General features: G+C 37.7%; 1 protein-coding gene across 4 annotated transcripts in view; it reads right to left on the reverse strand.

Annotated features, from left to right (window-relative positions):
- SPATS2 (spermatogenesis associated serine rich 2) overlaps positions 1–17,987 on the reverse strand; it is a 63,273-nt gene that overhangs the window by 16,696 nt on the left and 28,590 nt on the right. For all 4 annotated transcript variants that reach the window (XM_032209208.1, XM_032209207.1, XM_032209206.1 and 1 more), the window contains 6 exons: positions 9,205–9,284; positions 8,261–8,369; positions 6,772–6,821; positions 4,904–5,165; positions 4,057–4,269; positions 2,063–2,198 (listed from right to left, as the gene is read on the reverse strand). In XM_032209208.1, coding sequence (XP_032065099.1) covers positions 2,063–2,198; positions 4,057–4,269; positions 4,904–5,165; positions 6,772–6,821; positions 8,261–8,369; positions 9,205–9,284 — 850 coding nt within the window. The remainder of the gene's footprint in view (positions 1–2,062; positions 2,199–4,056; positions 4,270–4,903; positions 5,166–6,771; positions 6,822–8,260; positions 8,370–9,204; positions 9,285–17,987) is intronic.

Below are 17,987 nucleotides of genomic sequence, written 5' to 3' on the forward strand. Positions count from 1 at the left end.
AGGTGATAGTATGTGATAACAAGTCAAATAAAAACTGAAAATACGGTTTTCAATTGCAGAGTTATTAAACATTACTGTAGAACAGCTAAAGGTGAAAACAGTGAAAGAGTAATGCAGAGAATATTTAGCATGAGGGTTTGATCTTCAGGAAACTGGACACTTCAGTCTGTTACATGGCAAGGTATTCCTGAATGGATTTTCCTCTTTTTGGCCAAATATTATAAATTCATCATCATATTTAAAAAGAAATACAGCTTGCCTAATGAGCACATTATGAATTTCTAAAGCAAAATGATTACATTTTGAAGGGATGCTATAAAATATTACTTTCAGTAAAGTTTACAAAATTGTGGCAATTCCTTCAACCTCTTCCAGCAAGTGATTACAACCAATGTCTATCAAGAGAACATATTTGTAATGCCCACAGTTCTCTTGACAGACTTCCTACATTGAACACGCAATGCTGCATTTATGTGTTGATGCAAATCATTTTCCTCAGAAGTGAATAGAAAGGGATTTGTATGCTGTGGCTCAAAGATACACAACCTTACTTGCAGGATGGCAATTACCCTGTTTTGAAGAAAGAACAAATAACAAACCCTTGATTCTTTTATCTGGCATTTATTAAAGGAGGTTCTACTGGCTTACTTCCAAACTAGCCCTGCATTTCCCTACACGGTGCAGTCACGGAACTGCACTTCCTGCTTTCTGCCCTTACTCTGCCCCACAGCAAGCAGAATTATTGAAACAAGGTCTTTAACCTTTTAAAACATGACGCATGATGAAGCAAAGATTAGAGGAGTGACACAGGAGGATATGATACATAAAAAGCAATAGTTTTTTATGCTGAAGGAAGAGATATCTTCAGGGGAAAAACACCATCCAAATGAATGTGGGATAATACTGAATAACAGTTCTATTAGCAAAATCCGCAATGAGCATTAGTTCTAAATATTAAAAGTCATGTGGAGGCTGCTAGCCTTCACTTGGGGAATCTTTAAAGATTCTCCTTTGCCTACAATTCCAATATGTATCCTTGGAGAAATAAGTCAGATGCAAGTGACCCTCACTAAAAAAACCGATTTCATTATTTTTCTTAAGGCTTTATGTGGGATAAACAGCAAAGATTTTAGTACAGGTATGTACAAATGTTAGCTATTCAGACCATTCATTTTAATACTTAATGTGTTTGATAAGCAACACAGAGCTGTGATAGATTAAGTCAGCCTATAAACCCCCTCAAGTCCCTTGATCTTGTTAAGATTTGAAAATGAAAATGCTTTTTGGCATGGAAAAGGATTTTGTCCTCAAAATTTCCATTTATTTGCTCAGATTTCAAACTAACTTTTTAAACCCACTTGGTATTAAGCAGGAATTGTTATTTATATCTGTTTCTTATTCATTCTGTAGCTTTGTAAAAATTGGGAATCAAATTATTTCAATCACTTGGTCATTTCAAATGAAAATGCAATAGATTTCTCAACTGTGATGAGGATTCATTACTAAAAGTGGCCAGTGAAATCCTGCATATATTCTGCAAACAGAACATTTGTTTTTCAACTCCGGTCCATTTTTATCATAAGCCAGTTTATAAAAAAATTAGAAGAACATACCAAGCAACCACCATGTTGCAATGCTATAGATTATCTTTAAGGCATCTATTTTAGTAACCTTGCATTCCTAAGTCCATGAGTTCCCTACATAAAACCACCCATATACATAGTTATACATAGTTATAGTTAGTTGATAAAGATGCTATTTGGAAATAGTTTGTACCCTAACATCATACAGTACCACCAGAATTTGGTAGTCAGATGCCGTTATAGTTAAATTTATAGTTACATTTTGGAATGTTCTCCCCCCCCACAAAAAAAAAATCCCTATTTTTATAAAACACATGATTGCTATTATATGATTCCAACTAACCATGCTGTATATATACCATCAGGCAAGGACTAGTTGGGTCAAGGAAAAAAGGGAAATTGGAAGGCATTGTTCTTAATTAAATCCTTTAAAATTGTGTTCACTCTTGAATATACCAGATTTTGGAGTATTAGCATACCAACTCTGCAGCTCTGCAAAGACTTGCTTCATTTTCTTAATGGAAGCATCCATCTCTTCTTTAACCACAACCCGATATCGAGACAGTGACACGGTGCATCGCTGGAGGTCTTTTACCGATTTTTCAATATTGGAACCTATCCAAAAAGAACACAATAAAGTGTCAGTACTCCTTGCAAATTTTCCAGTAATTATCAACACTACAAATGACTTGCCATAAAGTATTTGTTCATTACAAGAAAAAGAGATTTAAAAGAAACTTGAATGCTACTTTGAATGCCATTTCTTCCAAATGTTTCTGCTAAATATTTACCAGGAAAAAAAATGTTCCAGGCATAAAATATCAGCATTGAGTTATAAAGAGAAAATATCTAATTGTGAATAAAACTGTAAAGTTCACACTAAGATTGACTCTCCCCATTACAATCAAATCTGCATGAAAATGTCTTTTCCTTTAAAAGGGAAGATTTAAGGTTTAGGTACTGGTTGCAAAGGTTAGACTCTCTGCTGGCTATCTCCAAAAAAAGCACATTTCCAAGCTTCTTTCTGTCACCAGAAATTATTGAAGTGCTCACCCTCTGCTAAGCTGGTTATGGCCCTTGTTAAAGCAAAAAGCTGAAATGCTGCTGCCAAGAGGCAGATGTTACTGTCTCCCCAAAACTATGGATAATGACCATGTTTAGAATCAAGATTTTGAAGGTCTTATTTGCTGACAGGTGAGGAGAACAGAAAATAAAAGAAGGAACAGCAAGGGCTGTTGCTTCTCATTTATCCACCCAGGTTCATTGAACACCTGGCTCACAATGTGGAAAAAAAAGTGTGCACAGCTGGGATAAGGAATATAATGATTACGAGGGAGAGCACACTTTTCTAAAACTATGTTGCACATTACATATACAGAGTGAATCATTGAGCAATGCCAGCTAATTAAATAATCTAAGTCAACTAATTCTCATTTTATTTGCACATCCAGAGGAGGAAAAATGTAGTCTACATCTTGCCCCAATATTTATATTAAATAATTTACAATCTTTCAGTGCTCCTTGGTAAGTCAATTACAACCAGTTTCAAGTAACTCTAGCTATCTAATGTGCTCTGCAAATTACTCCCCACTATTAATGCAATATATTATGTAAGAGCTCTCTTCAACCCAAATAGAAATATATAAAGAAATTCAAATAGAACTGTAAAAAAATATTGTGCCTGGTGAATGCATTTATTCCCAGAGCAAGCAGGTATTATACCATCAGGCTTGAACAGATCTGTAGCAATTTTGAACTTGGATCTAAGCCTCCCTTGCAAAGTCATCATAAAAACTAAATGAGAATTATACAGTGGCAGCAATTTAACACTGAAATAGGCAAGATGAAGTGATTGATCGAAATCAGGGAGCAGAGAAAAGGCAATCAACTTCCACAGGTATCCACTCTTCATTTACCAATCCCAGTGCAGCAGCTAACATATTACTTATGTTAAAAAGCAATAAAATCCCCATGACAAATGATTTGTTGTTCAGAGCATATTAAAAGGTTATCAATAAGCATGTCAAGACAGAACAAGGATAATCATACTGAGATGTTCTGAATATTCATCTTAATATTTATGTAAAATATATTCATATATTTGGACATTAAGTGTTCAGAACAAAAATGACAACTTCAATTTTAGATTCCATTTAATTTAATCTTACTATTCCCAAGGAATATCTGAAATGATAGATTAGGCTCTTTTTGCTTATCTCTGAAACAGCTGAAGGTTAGGCTGATCTGGTACATCGTTACCCAATGAACTTTATGACTCAGCAAGATTTGAACAGGATCAAAGTCCTGTACAATCCACCACAGCACAACAACTAATGAGATATACACTAAGAATTACAAGCTTTAGAGTAAAAACAAATGTCAACTGGTACCCTATAATTATTTTGCAACAAAGCACTTGTTAGAGAAAAACTAAAAAGAGAACAGAATCATGTCACAGATCTGTAAATTCTACCTAGTTTTTTGTTTCCAGGGGGCACAGGGACCTCATCCAGCATTGTTAGGGATGAGGGAGCTGGAGACTGGGTGCTGGAAGCAGATCTGGAGAGTGGCTTGCCAGCATTTCTCAATTCAGGTTGCACTCTGAGGGACTGGGTATTCTGGGAAGACCGCGTGCTTGCAGATTTTGGACTCAAGTTGGTTATTCCATTTTCAAACTGTAACAATGCTGAGGAAGGGAAAAAAGAGTTACTCTAAACTTTCCACAACCCATAAAATAACATTAAAAAGAACAATAGGATAAGGAATTTTATGTAGACTGGAATCTCAAATTACTTTTCTAGAGTATCTCTGTATAGTGAACACCTACCTACCTAGAATTTACATCAGGGCTAGTCAACTATGGCAACTTTACAGCCTATAAACTTCAACTCCCAGAATGGCTGGCTCAGGAATTCTGGGAGTTGAAGTCGACAGGTGGTAACGTAGCCATATTTGCCCACCCCTGGTTTACATGGTACTCAATTTTTCATTTCAGTACATTGACTGCCCATGCAATCTATGGATTTCCAAGTCAGATTATATAATTAAGTACAATTTCCAGTTATCTAGTATTATTACTGTCATGTTGCTTCCATTTCTATCTCTTTCCCCCTTTGGAAACCTGGGAAGAGTCAAAGTAATTTGAAAAAGAATGATCTCCTTCTGTGGCAACTACTGAATAGCGGAAGGGAAATTGTAATTATTTGGTTATTGAATAATGAAATGTGGCAGAAGGCACTATACAAGTAGAATGAAAGAAGGAAGCCTTCCTTACCTATACAGACTTTCTGATTTTCATAATAACCCAACAGAAAACTAACCTGCCCCATCAGGAGTGTCAGGTGTAGCAGGCTCGCTCTCTTCTAACTCTCTCGCATCAATGGAAAGTGTCTCCAAGCCTTCACTGAGTGAATCCACAGACTCTGTGTCATTGGCCGAACCATTGACATGGTAACCGTTAATCCCACCCTTCTCTGATGAAACTGCAGACTGTTCTTCTTCAGTGATGGCTGGCTTGCTGGAGTCGGGAAGGTTGACACTTGATTCTGCGGGGGGTTTTGATTTGGTCTTCTTCTTTTTGTTCTAGAATTAAAGACACCGACATTATGAGAGAAGAAACTAAGCTTAACTCGTGGTATGAAATGGAATATTATTACTATTCCCTGAATATAAAAGAATTAAATTCTTCAGCAGTCAGCACTTGGGGACAACCCCTTAAATGTGAGATGGATTTATTTAACAGTCAGAACGGACAGACTGTGATATTAGTGAAATATAGCAGCCATTTATGGAGAAAGACAGGGTGGCTCTAAGGGATGTTAAAAATGCTGCATTTTACCCCAAATTAGTCTGAAGGGCTGACTATTCTCAGAAATATGCCCATTCTACAATTCCATACAAATACAGGAACAAAAATATGCCTTGTGAAACCTCAGAAGACAGGACAATTTCAGAGTCCGGTTTCAAATAGTTAATGGATGTGACCTTAGCATCACACATATCCTTAAATCTTCTACATTACTGAAAGAAGCAGAATGAATTAGTGTATACTTGATTTTTATCATATTTGCACACAGAATCTTTATAGAAGATGGTTACTTTACCTGGGCTTTCCACACACAAGAACAAAGAAGGAGAATGCTGGTCAGGTTAGACCTTGTTCTAACTCAGCAGAGGTCTTACATACCATATATTCAGTGTTCCTGGGAAATCCCACCTGATGTTACAGAATGCTCTAATAGCCCTAAGCAAGTACTAGAATTGTTTTTGCTTCTCTTTCCTTCCCCTTCCCCAGAGGCCTTTTCCAAAACCTCATTCCCTCTTATTTAATCTAGTTGCGTCACCTCAGTTATGCCACATGACACATAACAGGAGCTAATGGGCCATGACTATGGATTGGCTATGGATCCCTGATGTAAGGCTGACCTTCAGCATAAATTAAATTTAATGTTGCCAAAGTGAGGATTAATAAAGGAAAGGCTGCAAATGTCTTCATGAATGAGTTTCCAGTTTCCCCCTTCAAGGGCTCTCTCTTTCTCTTTTGCATTGGGGTAGTCAGACTTTTTGGACTAGTAGAATTTCTAGTGAATTTTTAGAATTTCTGTTGGAATTTCAAGATTGTGTTGTAGAGATTAACAGGGTGGAGATCCCTGACCATAGCATTAAATAAATAAAAATAAAACAGAATACTCTTACTATTTTCAAAATAACTGCGGAACATCCGGCCACAAGACATCTTTTTATCAGCAGATACACAGATGAGATTCATATTCTTAATTTCTTACACCTTAATTTACTTTTGTATTTTTTTCCCCTGTGGGCACACTTCTAAACAAAGCAATGGACTACAGCCACAAAAGTTTTTATCTTCTAAGAAGGTGTGTAGTATCCATTGGTAAATTTAGATCATGCAAGTGCTCTGTAGCAGATTCCTTTTTTTAAAAAGTGTTAAAGGAAAAATGGGTATGGAGTCTCAAATATACTAAGTGAAGGTCCTATAGGTCCTTTGGAACTTATAAATGGTTTGCTGGGGATGTCAACTCTGCTTCCTTGGGGGAGGATGGAGGACCTAAAAATGAGGAACTGAAGTCTCTGGAATATCTGTCATGAGGATCAGAGGTAATAACTAACAGCCCCATTATAATTCAGTAGAATATCAAAACAATCTCAAATCCAAACCAAGACTAACCTTTTTCTTGCCAGTTACCGTCCATTCTTTCAACACTGCAGTAGCACTACCTGTTTTGAAAAAAACAAAACATAATTATTATGGTTTGTGTGCTCCTTAGCTTTACAAAAAAATAGCAAAGCGCTCAAGATTGACTCAGCCTTCCATCTTTCCGAGGTCAGTAAAATGAGGACCCAGATTGTTGGGGACAATATGCTGACTCTGTAAACTGCTTAGAGAGGGCTGTAAAGCACTGTGAAGCGGTGTATAAGTCTAAGTATTATTGCTATCATAGTGAGACCTGGATTGTTTTCCAGAATAATTGTTGGAATTTAAAACATAAAAGCTGAAGAATACTGGTCAACAAGCCATTGAGTAAAAGCTAAGTTGCTAAATAGGTACTTTTAGGATACAATTTAGACAAAGTTACAAGGTTTTAGGATTTCTATGCTTCCTAGAAGACTGTTTAAGACTGATTTATTGAAGCCAAAAACCAAAAAATGATGGCGTCCTTACAGTTTGTGAAATCAAACTTTCCAATTAATTTGAGTACCTAGTCCATTAGTTCATTTCAGTACAGAACAGCCTCATAAAAAAATGCTTTCCTAATCTAGGCCCTGAAATGTAGAATTCTAGTAGGTTTAACCAGAAAGTCTTGTTTTCAGAAGTCTGAAATAGATTGTGAAAGAACTCATAGGATAAAGCCACATTTAGAATAAAGAATGAAACCTTTTTTAAAAAAGCAATGAAAAAGGATTATATTGTTTAGAAAAGAGATGCACAATACATTCTAGGCTAAGAGCACAAAATAAAAAGTGGTTGTTAAATCATATCAAAAAACATTTATTTCATTTTTATTTAAGTTCGTATGTTACTACCATGTTTTCCCCCTTCTGTTACAATTAAAATGACAATCTGATAACAATCTTTGGTATCTCTAGGGTAGTGCCCAGAGCTTCCAAAGGCAGCATATAAACTTCATAAGTAGTTCCTGCTGAGTTTCTCATTAGGCAAGGAAAATGTCAGTTTCCATGAGTTCCCATGAACATGCATAAATGAGTTATGGAGAAAACTTGTGAATGTGCTTTGCTACTGGACAACATAGAACTCAATGTGTAAAGCGGAATTTTAACTGAGTGCACTGCTCATTTTTCTCCACCCCAGGCAGCCATTTTTAGTCTTCAACAACGAAATAGAATTTAGAAATTTTCTAATAAAAAGGGCAGACATTTTATATTTCCTTCATAACTAATCTTGATGTAGAGAGATTAAGTCTTATATACTCCAAGTATCATATGTAACAAGTAAGCCCTGTGCGTTAGTTACATATCTTGAAATACCACAGTATCAGAAAATGAAGTAATGTATAAATATATTTCAATAATTATTTAGCATTCTGTAATTGCATTATAATAAGATTGTATGTTAAATGACAACCTATTTCATTTTTCATCAAATTTATTTTTTGAGGCCTGCCAGAAAACTTCTCAGGTAGGAACTAAAAACTTACCTTCCATGAAAGCCTGTACGGTTCGATCTACACAATTATCAAAGTGTTGCAGCACTAGGATAATCTCATTGTTGCTGCGGTTCGGGACTATCGCTCTCACAGCACTAATCTAGAAAAATGAGATATGCAGGTCACACGATAGCCAGTTACTTCCCAGACAAATATGTGCAACTGTCAACACAGGATAAAAATTAAGTTTCTATTCTCCTAAATTGAATTCAGTTTCGCTTTTACTCTGGGAACAGCCCATTCATTTTTCCTCTGGCAGCCTGTGTGTGGTGTTAACCCATTTCAAACATTTACACTAGAGCTGCAAGCAATATGAGCCCACAGCATGACTAAAGCCTTCCAGCTTCCACTGGTTAAGATGTCACTGAAAAGCAAATATTATGACTCAATATGCTCTGAAACAGTCTGACCAGAAAAGCTTGTCCCCAAATCAATAGCAGCTTAAAAAAGAGGAGGAAAAATAAATATTCAGCCATGAGGCAACAAGAGGCAGCACAAGAAGCAATGGATGGAAACTAATCAAGGAGAGAAGCAACCTAGAACAAATTTTCTGAGAGTTAGAACAATTAATTGGTGGAACGACTTGCCTCCAGAAGTTGTGGATGCTCCAACACTGGAAGATTTTAAGAAGATGTTGGACAACCATTTGTCTGAAGTGGTGTAGGGTTTCCTGCCTGAGCAGGGGGTTGGACTAGAAGACCTCCAAGGTCCCTTCCAGCTCTGTTATTCTCAGACAGGTTATCTGTCAATCAATGGTTGTGATTGTGGAAGATACCACTTCCAACAGTAAAAGGGTCACAAGAAAAGTTAAGAATTTATTGTAAATTGAAAATTTCCCTTTATACTTCCAAGAGAGTCATCATACTTTCTGACTTTCAAAGCAGTATTATGCTATTTTCGGCTCTTAATGAAGTAACCATTAAGATATTACTTACCTTCTCTTTCATATTTTCAAAGGTACCTCCTTGGGCCATCACGGTGTTTGACTGCACATCAAAAATAAATCCTGACAAATCTGAAGAATCAGAAAGAGATTCAGAGAAAGCGTTCAGAAGAAGATGCAGCAACAAGGAGGAAATATAAGTTCAGAGAGTAGCTGCAGTTATAATCGTTCTGTGCAGAATCATATAAATACAGGCTGGAAATTATGCTAGAATAACTCACCCAATCCCTGAAAGCAATAACTTGCAGGCACACCCCCTTGGGAGAGGCAGAAAGCGTATCAGTTTCACCTGTTGAACACCACAGCACTAGTACATACTTTTTTGAAGCAGGCTTCTGAAACGAACAGTTCTGGCAATATTGCAAAACTAGTAAATATTAAAATGTGCACTAGAAAAGTATTAACTGAGTAGTTTTCAAAGTCAGAAATTCAGACTTCTATGCCCAAGGCATACTGAAGTTCTTCTTAATGTCTATCACTAGATTCTATGTAATTTTCAGGGTAATTCTATTTTTTAGATTAGAATTATAGCAAGCTGTGTTTCCTGATAGCTGTAAACATTTCTTGGCTATTCTATGTTCCAAGGCTGATTGTTCATTAGTTGATTTTTTTGGGAAAACTCATTGTCTAATGCTGATATAGCTGAGGTTATTGTTAATAGCAGTGAGGAATCAGTTCTTATTTTCAGGATTGCTGGATAAAAATGACTGGGTTTTTAACTGACCTCACTGATTCCATACCCAGTTCTACTATGCTCTTCCCAGCTCACAAAAAATAATAAGTTATGTAGCAGAAGTACAAATTTTACCCCTGAGGTAAAGATACCCTTCGCTACCTCAAAGGTGTCCCTTGCCCACCCAAGATCAGAATTCAACATTTAAAGCAGTGACATGTGTAACAATCAACTGGAATCCACTGTCTTTGATTGAAACTCATAGCTGGAAAACCAGATTGACTGTGTAGTTTATCAAGAGACACACTAGTTCTGTTTCTTTAACACATTTATTTTGAGAATATGTTGAAATTTTTCTACATTAGCAACCCTAAAAGAAAAACTCCCAGAAGAATCACAAAAGCAATGATTGACTGAAACCTTCTTCAAATTGGCAATATAGAATCAATTATGGCAACTGGATCAATTTCAACACAACCATATTTTCCTGTTCTTTGCTAATACAAAAAATATTACCAAATCTATGAACAAGAATCCATTTCATCTCCAAAAATTTACTTAATATTGAATATTGCCTCTCTCTCTCTGCTTATATAAAGTGCAGGATTTCTGTAATGCATTATTAGGTCTACTAGTTATTATAATTTTCATGAAAAATGATATTCTGCTTTTATACATGCCACCAAATAGGGATATTACAGGTCTATCCTTTTATCCGTTTTAGACCAAGTAGCAAATGAGTTTCTTGATGACATAAATACTAGTTGGTGATGCAAAAATTAGTAATACAGCAAATGTAACTTGAGATATTGTGAAAATTCTTTAAAGTCTCCAGATCTGAAATTCAAAATTCAAGCAGGAAGTAAACATGTAATATACACTTTTCTTTCAAAGGTTATCCAGAGATGCGTTAGTTTGATGTCTCTTTTAATTTTAACAGATATTTCTCTGTCTTTTGAATTGCATGAGGAATTCAATGAAATATTACATGAGGAATGGAATATTAATTTGCATAATACCTTTATTCTCTCCAATAACAACTTGAGGTCTTTTTCCTTTACAAAGTAATAGTTGAAAAAGCAGTTTGGGGAAATCAATTACTTGTTCCTCTTAGATCATTAATAAAAAATCTCAACTTGTTTGCTAACGTTGGTTTAACAGTCCTCTTTTCACAAAAATACATCTGCACCATAATGACAACAAAATTAAGAGGTCAAGCATGTATTCTATTGCTTTAAAGCAGGGGTGTCCAACCTTGGCAACTTTAAGACTTGTGGACTTCAACTCCCAGAATTCCCCAGCCAGGCATAACATCTCTTTATTAGATAAGCATATGCAGGCAGTTCACATTCAGATTATCATTCAATCATTTTTCCTAAATATTAAAATAATTATTAAAAAAAATACTGGAAACAACCTATTCACCATAGCAACAATATTTGTTACTTGCTGACTGCATTCAAGTAACCAATTATTCTGACACTATTTTAATAAATAAACCTTAAGAAATAATTGGTGTTAGCAAGAGTTCAGTCAGCTGTTCCCAAGCCCTTTTCCCAAGTTCCTTATTAAGATGAAAACCCAAAATGGAATCTTCTATCAATAATAGCGCCATCAAGGTAACATTAGTGACATTTTTGCTTAATTTTAATTTAGCATGCTAGAAAACAGACAGCACATGAATTTGTAATCATGTTAAATTTAATTAGTATTAAATGAGTATCGTCATGGTCTTATAAATTTAACATGAACTATGATTACAGGTGATCCCACCAACCTACCATGTCAGCATTATTAAAATTGCAAAAGAAAACTGTATATGGCAAACCATTTATATAACTTTCCATATGTGATTGCCAAGGTGCAAATCTCAAGATGTGAGCACAGTGTGGGGTAAGTGTGGATTTTTTATCTATAAAAAAAGTGCATATGGAGAAAAAACAGTGAGCTCTTCCTTCTTCCATAGCTTATGCCATTTTCTCTGTTTTGAGAAGAATGGATGGAACACCGGAAAAGCTGAAGTATTTTAAATGGCCCTTAACATTTTTCTTCAAAGGTTATCGTTTGAAAACTGCCGCTGTAGGCTATACAGAATTTGTTCATAATGTAATCTTGTTATATATAAGAAGATGCAGGAGATATGAAGATGTGCACAGTGTCTTGTCCTGCATCGTGAGTGATTGAGATGTTAAATCTTGTCTGTCCTGCACATTGCTGTGGATTTTTAGATGCAAATCTACTTCTGAGACTTTACAATGATCATGACAAACTAACCATGTACCTCCATCAGGTCAACGATGAACTAAACCTTTGCTCTTTGGTGACATTTTCATAAAAGACAGAGCAACCTGACAAAGTGAAGAAACTCCGTGTTGCTTGCCAAGAGATGCTTGCTAAATAGGAGGACAATTTAGTCATCCTGCTTATTTCCCAATTACTTAGTAGTAGCACTCCATAGAAAATAGCACATCGTAGACTGAACAAGGAAGGGAATTTGTTGTTGTCATCATAATAACAAAAAATGAAAGTAATAATCCCTGGGGGCAATTTTATACCACAGAAGAGAAACTTGACTTAATTAATCATACTTAAGTAGGAATTGCTAGAAATTCAACCACCTTTTTTCAGTTCATTATTCAACAAACTCTTTAAGAACAAACTGAAAAAAACCTATCACAAAATACTTTAAGAGCAAAAGAATAATTATCTCTTGGGAAGCCCCCATTGCCACTCTATCCCAGCCCTCTATGGCTCTGAGGCCAAATAGAAGGAAAATGGGAAAGATCGTTATTCATTAGTTGGAACTACAGCTAATGGCCTATTGTGTCCAGAAAGTTCATTAAAATCTGTATAATAGTATGAAGGTTACTATAAACCTGGCTTCCGCATTGACTGTGCTTGTCAAAAGATTGCAAAAGGTGATCATATAACCCCATGGACACCACAACTCTCATAAATACACACACGTTTCCAAGCATCCAAATTTTGATCACGTGACCTGGGGATGCTGCAACAGTGTGAAAAATGGCCACAAGTCAGTTTTTCCAGTGTCACTGTAACTTTGAATGGTCACTAATTGAAAGGTTTAAGTCAAGGACTATCTGTAATTAGGTTTGCATCCTTTATCTTTTAAACAGGCTTCTGGTTCTGATTGTGGAGAGCAGATGGTCTTATTAATATAAGGCTTTCAGGGGGCATAGGTTTGGCATATGGCCTTTTCCAATTTATTTCCTATATACAACTTAGGTGTTAAAGAACATGACAGATTCATTCCCTCGTAGTAATCTATAAATTCTACATTCAAATGTCCATATAACGTTAGCGGTCTATACTACTAACTATTGCTAATGGTATGAAAGATTCAAGAGATAAGCAAGGCATTTTGGCAGTCATACTGAACTTCAGTGACACTTTGGAACGAAGTATCAAAGCAAAGATAATTCCCATTACCAGTTACATTTATATAATAATCTGTAGCATGAAAAAAATCAACATTTTTCTCAATAAACTGAGATTCTTAGGACTTACATTAACTGCTAAGGAAACAATATTAAACATTAGTTCTGATTGAAAATAATACCCGATACAAGTCACTTATACAGGAAGTCTTCAATTGAGTCCTCAAAATTTGTTGTTACGTAAGACATTTGTTAAGTGAGTGCTGCCTCATTTTACGATCTTCCTTACCATAGTTGTTAAGTGAATCACTGCAGTTGTTAAGTTAACAACATGGCTGTAAAGTAAAACTTCGGCATTGACTTTGCATGTTAAAAGGTTGCAAAAGGGGATCACATGACCTTGGGACACAGCAATGGTCATAAGTATAATCCAGTTGCCAAGCATTTTGATCATGTGATCATGTTGTAAGTCGAGAACTACCTGTATAACATGAAACTTCACTTGCTGTCATTTTGTTGTTGTACCAAATTTGTGCAAATATATTCTCTTTAGAAAGGGAAAAAATGAATTTGAATCTACATTTGTAGTTACATTTGTTTAGAATTCTAGAAAATTTTAGAAATTTTAAATCCCCGTTTCAGAGAGATTAGTTGTAAAAGAATGAGCAATATTTATAGATATACATTTATGCAACCCTAGATTCAACAAGAACTGCAAGATGGGCAGCTAATTTTCTTTGTAGCAGCTTTCCTATGCAGCTGAAAACAAATACCGAAACACTTCTAAGTGAGAAATTCTGATGCAACACAAAAGAGTTATTGCTAATAAAAACAAAAAATATAGCTGTAAATTCCTTTTAAAAGATGGGCCATACTTTTCATTGTTCCATGAACTATAGTCAACACTGTAGTGTGATTTTTGCAGTTGCTTTTTCCATAAACTCATTTTTTTTTCCAAAAAGGGAAGATAAAACCAATTTCGTTGTATTTAAGTACAATGGCAATAAAGATTATACTTATACTTATAAAAATCTAAATGTAACCAAAGCCATTGTTCCATAAAACAGTTGTGGAGTATGCAAATTAATTACAGTTAACAACATAATCTAAAACACAACTGCTCTCAGAAAAATAAGATTACATGAATTCACCCTTTTGTCAGAAGTTGGAATCAGATTATTTTTGGAGTATTTTTTTAAAGATGGCACTAAATGGCATCTTTCAAAGTATTTCCATAAGGAACTGTTAGTTGCAGGTGGAGAGAATGAATAGAAGTAGGAGTGGTGACTTTGGATAGAGCTTAGGGTCTTCAATGGACCTCTGGAGCTGGTCGAATGTGCCAGTGTGGATAAGGTAAAGTGGTATTTGGTAAAGCAGTGCCTTGGATAGATGTTGCAGATTTGAAAGAGAGCAAGAATGATCATCAGGAAATTCAATTCATGGTGCTTCACCATGATGGAATGCAAGCTTCAGGTTCAAGAATTTGAAACTGGAGGAAAATTGCTAGCAATTTCCTGTCCTGGGTAATTCCTGTCAGAATTGTGGCTGGGTGTCAGTGAAGCTTGATTTACTTCTAAGCATTTTAGTAATGGGGCAACAGGTTCAAGATATAATGCCCTAAATCTAGTGGGGGCTTCATGGGCTTAGCAACTGAAATGCTAGAGTTGTTTAGAGTTCAGGTTGAGACTCCAGGAAACGTTGGAATCCCTCTGAGAATTCCATCAATAGAATAACCCAAGGGTATGACACTGTCTTGTGGGCAGCAGAAGAGGAGAATTGGGTCAGCAGCTTGAGAGGGTTCTCCACTCATAGTGAGATGTCAGGGCCTATGACAGAGTACATTAATAATGTGTATCCTTGCAACAGGAACACTTGGAGTGTGGGGTTATTTCTGGGGTGGTTGGGTTTCAGTATGAGTGGCTTTGCCATATTGCTGCCGATCTGTAGGTACTGAAACTGTGCAGAAAGTAGCCAAAAATATTTGATACTAGCTGGATAGCTGTGCTCCACTACGAAACTATATGATCGGGCTTGATAAATTGACACAGCTTGAAAATTAATGACTGGTTACGATTGGCCTCTCCTCTCCCCTTCTCTCCCTCAGGCTTGCCACACAGAAGCCTCTCCTCTCCTCTCCCCTTCTCTCCCTCAGGCTGGCCCCATTGATCCTCTTCTATTTCCTTCTCTCCCTCAGGCTTCCCACACAAAGGCCTCTCCTATCTTATTCCCTTTTCTCCCTCAATCTAATTCCTTAGCATCAGAGTGTTTTCCAGGTGGGAAAGGGGAGTAGAATGTCTAAGCTCCCGGTCCAGATGAGTCATGTGCTGGCCATGTCCATGCCCAAGTTGGAAGAGAATTCTTTCCAGGTGGGGAGGGGGAGTAAAAGAAACACTAATGATCTGATTGATGGTCATTTCGAAAAAATCTTTCTTGGTGAACACCTAGAAGCCAAGAACAACATATGTGCCAAATTTCATGTTTATAGGCTTTACAGTTCTGGATATTTTGTGATAATGCGTAAGTTCGCTTTTATATATATAGATTATATGGGGTGGGGGATTTCAGATGAGGGGGAAGTGTATCCTGGTTTTGGTAAGATGGGATAGGTAACAGATATGCCAATTCAGTGATGGAGGGGCCAACTATATACTTTTACTTCTGGCCTAGTGGCTTCACACCTGGGTAGCAGGGTTGGTGGTATATTGACCTCAAAGTACTGGTTTTCTTTTTTCTGCTAGTTATTAAAACTGAAAGTATTCTGTATTGTCCTTTGGAGGCTGATTGGCACATGGGATTGGAACAGTGGTGGGGTTGCCATATTTTTTTTTACTACTGGTTGGGACATGCTTTTGCACATGTGCAGAAGCGTCCGGGCGGGTAGGCGGAACCTCCCGCCACTGCTACTACTGGTTTGCCCAATCCGGGTTGAACCGGCAGCGACTCACCTCTGGATTGGAACCATTATTGGTTTTAGTTATAAATAAATGTATGCTTTTAAGTTAAATCACAAAGAATACAAAATTAACATTTTTTTACAATCTAAACTGTTTGTCTTTGACACTTATCAAAACTGTTCAGGTGCAGTTCAGAGCAAAACTATACTTGAAAACAGTTTCCAATACCATCAAATTACAACTGGATCTAGTTATTACAAGTTGCAGAAAGGAACATGACACATTAGGGAGCTGCAAATTCTATTACTAGATTTAAAAGAAGAGGGTAACCTGGAAAACAAAATAATAACTACCTTTAGAGGGCTATTTATATCAAGCTGAAACAGAAAGCCTTTTCAGACAAATGTCCAATATTAACACATTTATGGTACACATGTCAGAAAAATTCTCTCAGAACCTAAACATAAGTGGATTGTTTCAAAATGACCGTTGTCTTACCTGAACGGTCCTTCTATGGGTGCTGCGAAGGGAATCCAATCATGGGTTAACTTAGCCCTCTAGCCTTGAGACTGAGTATGCAAATTTCAAAGTCACGCCTCCTCTGACTGGACTTCCGTTTCCTTTCAGTTCTTTACGAAGTCCACCGAAGGAGCATTATGTCAATCCTCAAACAAGCCGCAAGTCATCCGGCACTACCGAGTCAAGTCCAGTCAGTATCAGGTCACAGAGTCACAATCAAACGGAGCCCTGACCAGCCGAAGCTGCGGGCGGGTTTGGATTCCCTTCGCAGCACCCATAGAAGGACCGTTCAGGTAAGACAACGGTCATTCTCCTGTGTGCTGCTCCGGGAATCCAATCATGGGATATATCAAAGCAATGAACTCCCAGGGCGGGAGCTAGGCTGGTCAGGCTCCTCCGCAGACGGAAGGACCCTTTGCAACACTCTCCGCCCAAAGGACGCCTCAGCCGAGGCGAAGACATCAATCTTGTAGTGGCGAATAAAAGGCGAGGGGGATGCCCAAGTGGCCGCCCTGCAAATCTCTTCTACAGACGCTTGCGTCGCCCAGGCCGCTGTGGTGGCCGCACTCCTGGTGGAATGAGGAGTGATTCGCCTTGGAACCGGTCTGGAGTGGGTGTCATACGCCAACGCAATGCAAGCTTTCAACCATCGGCCGATGGTGTGGGAGGACACCTTCTGTCCCATTGAAGATGGCTGGAAGGAGACGAACAGAGCCTCCGATCTTCGGAACGACGCCGTGCGCTTCACATAGCGACGAAGAGCTCTGCGAACATCCAGATGGTGCCACTGACGTTCCTGCGGATGAGACGGGTGAGGACAAAAGTCCGGCAGGACAAGTTCTTGAGTTCTGTGAAACAATGAGTTTATCTTTGGAAGAAAGGTCGGATCCAAACGAAGCACTACCTTGTTCGGGTGGAAGATGCAAAGATCCGCCCGAACAGAAAGGGCTGCTAGCTCCGACACCCTCCTGGCCGATGTTATGGCCACCAGGAAGGCCGTCTTGAGTGTCAACAAGCGGAGGCTGATGGAATGTAGAGGCTCAAAGGGGGCAGCTGTTAGGGCCCTGAGAACCAAGGGCAAATCCCACGTGGGATAACGATGTACCGTCGGCGGTCGTAAGTTGGAAGCACCCTTAAGGAAGGTTCGAACTCGCGAGTGCTGAGATAAGGAGCGGCCTTGGCCACCCCCGACCACCGTCGACAAGGCTGTGACCTGACGGCGAAGCGTGTTTGGTGCCAACCCCTTGTTGAGGCCGGACTGCAAGAAATCCAGAACTTGGGGCACCGAGGC

This window comes from Thamnophis elegans, chromosome 2 (assembly GCF_009769535.1).
Source record: "Thamnophis elegans isolate rThaEle1 chromosome 2, rThaEle1.pri, whole genome shotgun sequence".
In the NCBI taxonomy this organism is placed as follows: Eukaryota; Metazoa; Chordata; class Lepidosauria; order Squamata; family Colubridae; genus Thamnophis; species Thamnophis elegans.